The sequence below is a fragment of the Austrofundulus limnaeus genome, unplaced genomic scaffold, assembly GCF_001266775.1.
Source record: "Austrofundulus limnaeus strain Quisiro unplaced genomic scaffold, Austrofundulus_limnaeus-1.0 Scaffold631, whole genome shotgun sequence".
NCBI lineage: Eukaryota > Metazoa > Chordata > Actinopteri > Cyprinodontiformes > Rivulidae > Austrofundulus > Austrofundulus limnaeus.
This window is the reverse complement of record NW_013953033.1, coordinates 125326-131426: the sequence shown is the minus strand read 5'-3', so window position 1 is coordinate 131426 and position 6101 is coordinate 125326. Positions and strand designations below refer to the sequence as shown.

At 36.5% G+C, this 6101-nt stretch overlaps 1 protein-coding gene across 3 annotated transcripts in view; it reads right to left on the bottom strand.

Annotated features, from left to right (window-relative positions):
• st3gal3b (ST3 beta-galactoside alpha-2,3-sialyltransferase 3b) overlaps positions 1-6101 on the bottom strand; it is a gene marked incomplete at its 5' end in the record, with an annotated part of 74376 nt that overhangs the window by 18379 nt on the left and 49896 nt on the right. For all 3 annotated transcript variants that reach the window (XR_001311908.1, XM_014027288.1, XM_014027289.1), the window contains 1 exon segment: positions 800-946. Coding sequence is in view for 2 of the 3 variants with exons in the window: in XM_014027288.1 (XP_013882742.1) it covers positions 800-946 (147 nt within the window).

Here is a 6101-nt window from a genome sequence, read left to right as displayed (position 1 = left end):
CCATTACAAAAGTAAACAAGGAGCTTAGATCTTATTCAATAAGCAAGTGTGCACAAATGACTGCCGTTTGTAGGGTTTATGTTACTTTATGACATATTTAATGTGAAATTAAATTCTAAAACTTTTATTTTACAAAAATGTAGCTTTATTAGTGTGAGATTCTATGATTTACACAGAGATTTATTTTTCTTGGTAAATAATTTTAAATACCTTCCAAAAATAATTTCATGTTCTACTGAACCACAGCTATTTGTTATATCAGTGAAAGTGAAATAACAGACATTATTTGTTTTTCTGCAGCTATAGTCACTTTATAATTACACACCTTTTAGGTTAATAAAATAACGGTGATAATGATTGAGATTGGATGATATGAAAAATTAGTCATGCTCATTTTTTTGCCATACTGCCCAGCTGCTCAGCCCTTCCTGAACATTTAAATTCTTTGTTTCRGTCTTCATCGGGACTTAAAAGGTCACATCTTATGTTTTAAGAAACAAGATGAGAAACATTTAAATCTCTGAAAACTCCCTATCAGCACAAACAGCTCGTGTTTTGTAGAGGATCTGTCGCTGCATCAGGCCACATTTCCCCAGCCTCCAGAGATGGACCTGACTGATCCACGTCTGAAGCTTTTATTTTCAGCTCCTTCTTTAAGGCCAGACAGAGATAAAAACACACTGTTCTCTAAAGCAACAAGATATTTGACCATTATCAAAAACCTTTTTAATGAAATAACATTAAAATGATTTTTGGAAACAACCATAATAAAAAAAGAAAGTGGTGTTAACATCCTTACCTCTTTAATGGCAGACATCTTGATACTTTCGTAGTAGTGCAGAGGTGCGTGAGGTGCTGACATGTCGTAGCCAAAACCAGCCACTGCCACCTCGTCACAGTTGTGCAGTGCCATGGTTATAGCAACTGTTCCTAAAGTTGGAATGTTCTGCAACACAGACATCAAATAAAGAGATAAATCACGGAATAAATCATCCTGGATATAAATCTGGATTATACTTGGGACAAGTATTTGGGAGGAAAACCTTTTGTTTGTTTGTTTGTTTGTTTAAGAGAAATCCTGACAGACAGAAGTCGTCTCAGCTGGAGGACACCAATGTGAGCAAAGAGAGTTGAAGCTCATGTAAATAACTTTTTGTTTTTCAATAAAATTCATATTGCAGCCTAAAATGTATATTAACTACGCACACTGAGAGTATTTAGGTGTCAACAGCAGGTGAAAGTGTTTGAGACTTTTATTATGAAGGACTGAAAGACGTGTGAGTTCAGCTGCAGTGGGAGTCATAAACCCTACATCCAATGAAAATATTACATGTTAGTTTGTAGTAAACCCAGTAAAAGTGACTCATAACCCTCAGATACAGAACAAACAGTCTGCTTCAGGAGAACATTGGCGTTCACTTTGTCAGGACAAATAATCCTTTTTTCCCCTATAAAACATGCAGCAGAACGCCCGCGTGCCGTTCTAAGTTTCTTCTTATTTTAACCGTCATTCTCCATTTCTCAGCAACCTATCTCCATGTTCAATGCTTCAAAATGGTTGTCAAAGCYGTCCTCTTTTGATTGACACCTCATTTGACCAACTGGGTTCATCTATCGGCTAGGGCTGCAACGATACAGAAAATTTACGGTTCGGTTCGATACTTTAGTCTCACGGTTTGATATTTTTTCGATACAAAAAGAGAAATGTCCATGCCCCTTTTAACTTGTAATTTCTTTAAATTAATTATGAACATTTGTTTTAACCTCAAAAGTACAGTTTTTAAATTAAATGTTGCTGAAACAGCAAGTTTCTCAGTGGATCTGTGCTCCACAATGCAGCCTAGGTGGAGTAGTCGAACACAGATCCACTGATCCTTCAACACAGAGCATCTTCAGAAGACAAGTTGATAAAGTAAATTGTTAAAATCTGTATTGTTCGATATGGTTCGATACAGGTACATGTATTGTTGCACCCCTACTATCGGCCCTCCAGAGCCAGTAATATATGAGAAGTGACCAACTTCCGGTTTCCGTCATCCTGGACTTGATTGACTGTAGAATCGTCCAATYAGCTCCGAGCTTCGTTCTGATGCCACAGCTGTGTAGCCAATCACCGTACCTTTCATTTGATGTATATATTGATGGGGTGGGAACTTTGTTTGGTGAAGCACAAGCCAAACACGGAGATGGTCGCCATTTTTACGCAGATACCTGCATTCAGTGGACAAAGCTACGCTCACAGGAAAACGTTTTTTTTCCATCGTTTTTTTGTCCAGTTAGCTGACTAAACCTGCTGATAAGATGAAAATATATTTGTTATAAAGTGTTTCGAGTGCTTCAAGACATGGAAGAGGGGTTTTTGTGGCCAGGAGGAGTAAAAAAAATGTTGGATAAAAAGACTTCCGGTCGGCCATTTTGAATTGTTAATTTTGTCATATTTGAGGACAAATATGCAACAAATGTGAGTGAAAAACAAATATTTTTTCACTGCTGGTGGTTTTATAAGCTGTGTGGAATGTTAATGCTTTGAAAGAAATAAGGATATATTTGTCTATTCTTGTTTTGGCTGTTTGGTGGTGGAAATTGGCTGAATGTACTCCAGTTGGTGTAAATATTTCAGAATATTAATTTTTTTAATTTAATCATGCTGTGAGTAAATATAGATGGTAGAATGTATTTTGTGGGGTTTTATCTTTAATTTGAGCCCAGAGTGAAGTCTCTGTGTGAAGCATTTATAAATTACAGTGTTTTAGACTAATTGTACAGTCTGGACATATTGTACAAGTGTACAAATATGCAAATGAGACATGTTGGATTGTACTATGTCTCAAATATTCATATTTTATGCTACTGTTACCAAATTTGAACTGGTAATAGCTGGGAATTAATATTTTAGTCCAGTAAAAATCCTTTCTTAATATCTCATTCCCTTCATATTCTGTGATACTTTTTAAATAAAAAATAAAAATTTAGGGAGAAAATATCTTGATTTTTGTGTATTTTTACTTCAATATACTAAATACTAGTTACAGTTACAAAGAATATGACTGCTGAAGTTAAAAATTCAGATTATTAGCTTTAAAAATAGACCAAGCTTGTGAATTTACTCTTAAGGGTTCAAAAGCAGTACTTCATTTAATTTGTGTACTTTTAAAGGCATTTTATGGTATTTTATGCCCGAATGTACTGACTTTTTTCTATAATGATTATTTTGACTTTTTTTAAACAATATAGTTTCTTTAAATGTTTAGCCTCTTGTAAAAAGCAGGCAAAAGCATTTGTTGTAAATAAATTCAAATGCTCTCTTGTAAAATTTAATAAAATTTTATTTGTAAATAATATTGAGATTTTTTAGAAACAACATTTAGATTTTAATCTCYGTTTAAAGTGTAAAACAGGATCTTCCTGGAGGTTTTTCTTTCTGTGGTTGTACAACAACGTGATCAAAAGCTCAACACCTTTGTTTCAGTTCAAGTTTGAATTCTGTCACAAACTTTACTCAAACGAGTCCATAAATCCTGCGAAGCAACAAACCGTAACAACCACAGACCACATCTGCTGCACTGACAGTGCAGCTGCAACCATTGCATCTTCAATTACAATTATGGCTTACAACGATTACAAAAACAAGTTTTGTCTTGTGATTTGATTCYAGAAAATGCTTTAAATGTTTCAGCAGTGCGTCTTTAGCTCTCACTCCTAATTCAAAGCAGAAAAGTAGAAAAGAGCTGCTGGTCCTTTAGAATCAGAACCTGACGAAGAACAGAAAAGACCAATAAAGCCTCACGTTTCTAGTGTTTCCATAATGAGTAAAGTAATCATGACACGTTTGCCATAATCAGGCAGTGAAAACATGCATGGGTTCCTCCTGTATTCTGGCTTTGTTCTGCTGGTGGGCTGCTAACTGACTCTGAGAGCCTGCTGATTAACTGTTACCTCTAAGATGAGACCCCTGCAGACTCCACAGCAGCACAGTCATCCACCGGGCTGAACCGTGCTTCCTAAACGCCCTGGGCTGCTACAAATCTGAGGTGTACAGAGGCTTTGTGTGTGATTGCGTGTGTGGTTGTTGCAGGAAAAAAAAAAGAAAATAAGGCGGTGCTGGGAAAAGAAAATGCAGGTGGAGCGGCGAGTGTCGAAGGAGGCCCCATTTAAATCATTAGCCTGATTTGAAGCCCTCAGGGTAAGTGGAGCCGGACCAGCAGCTGGCCAGCCTCCTACTGCGTGTTCCAGTGCAGATGACTTTACACACAAGCCCCCGTGCACACTCAACATAAACACTAGTTTAACAAACAGAGCTCCTCATTAATTTCCATACACATAAACACACACTACAGGGGTCAGAGAGAAACACTCGAGTGGTCAACGGAAGGGATGTGCCAAATCCTGCTGCTCCATAGCCTGTATTGTATGACACAGCAACACAAACATAAAGCTCTGTGTGACACACACACACATGTTCAACACATGTTGCAGACTGGAGTTCATGCAGGGAAGTAGTGGTGGCCCCAGAGGGCAGATCTCTCCTCCTGCTCCCCCTAATCTTCCCCTCCTGCTCTCAAAACACACAATAAGAGTGAACATGTACAAATGTTAACACACACTGTACATCGTTTCTTAGAAAACTAATTCTTTTCAACATTTGTCAAACAACTTAAAGTCCTAGCGGTTCTTGAAAGAATGCACGTCACTTTTCATGTTAAAGATTTAGACCAAGATGAAAACGACCCTTATAGCGTGGAAAACCGACCTGCAGCCATAACATGGATTACATATGACTCAGACTTCACAACAAACAAACTGGATGCCAGGTTTGGGCCTGGACATCCAGAGGACTCACTGCTCTGTGCACAATAATGAACAACAAAATCCTCAGTGATTTTGAAACGCTCAGGAGAAAATATTCTCAGGACAAACAGGACTTTTATCAATATTTACAATTAAGAAATTTTGTCAATTTAAAAGTTAAACCAACTAATGACAAGAATACAAATCTAACAGAAATTTTCATTAATGCCTATAAATCAAAAATTAAAGGGAAAATTATTTCACTTATTTATAAAAACCTAATAGATCTTAAAAACGACTCAACCCTACATCTCAAAGCACGATGGGAAAGAGAGAGCAGTTTAATAATAACAGAGGAGGAACGGGCAGTAATGTGGAGAAACAATGGACACATAATAAATCATTACAGTATCAAGAATTAGGATGGAAAAATCTGGTGAGATTTTTTTATCACACCTGCTCAGAAATGCCACTGTGATGAAAATGTGGAAATCAAAATGCAAACCATTATCATGTCTTCTGGGACTGTCCCATTATAAAAGATTACTGGAAAGAGATAAACGGAGCCTTACAAGACATTTTCAAGCAGAGCATTCCTTTGGAGGTCAAGTTTATGTATTTTGGCATAATTCCTCCAGCAGCTTCAAAAAGAAACAAATATCTGATGACTTTTATTAACAGCAAGTAAGAAAAACATTACAAGAAAATGGTTATTACAAGACAAACCAACTTTAGATGACTGGATCGACATAACATTTATAAAATGGAAAAATAACAGCCTCTCTCAATCACAGGCCTGAATAATTCAGTCAGTGGTGGCAGATCTGGGTAGATTATGTAAAACCTAAAAGATCTCATCTCATTTTTAGAGACTAAGCTTGAAGAAATCTCCTCGACAATCCACTCCCCCTAAGATAACCATACATAATAATTATTTTATATTATGTTTTTTTGTTGATGTACTTAATTTTTTTCTTTTGTAATCTTTTTACACTTAATCTTTTCCTTTGTTTATTCTATCACACTTTCTTTTATTACCTACTTTAAAATCTCTCTTAGAAAAGGAAAGTTGCATTTTTATCTGACTGTTACAATGCAAAGATCTACCTGTCCCCCTTGTTTAAATATTAAAGTTAATTGTGGAATGTAGAGATCTAAGATGATGTAAACCAGGGGTTCTTAACCTTTTTAACCTCAGGGCCCAGTTTATTGAACATAAAGTGACACAAGGTTAGGCCTGTGTATTGGCAAGAATTTGGCGATACGATACATATCATGACAGAGGTGTCACGATACGATATATCCCGATATAT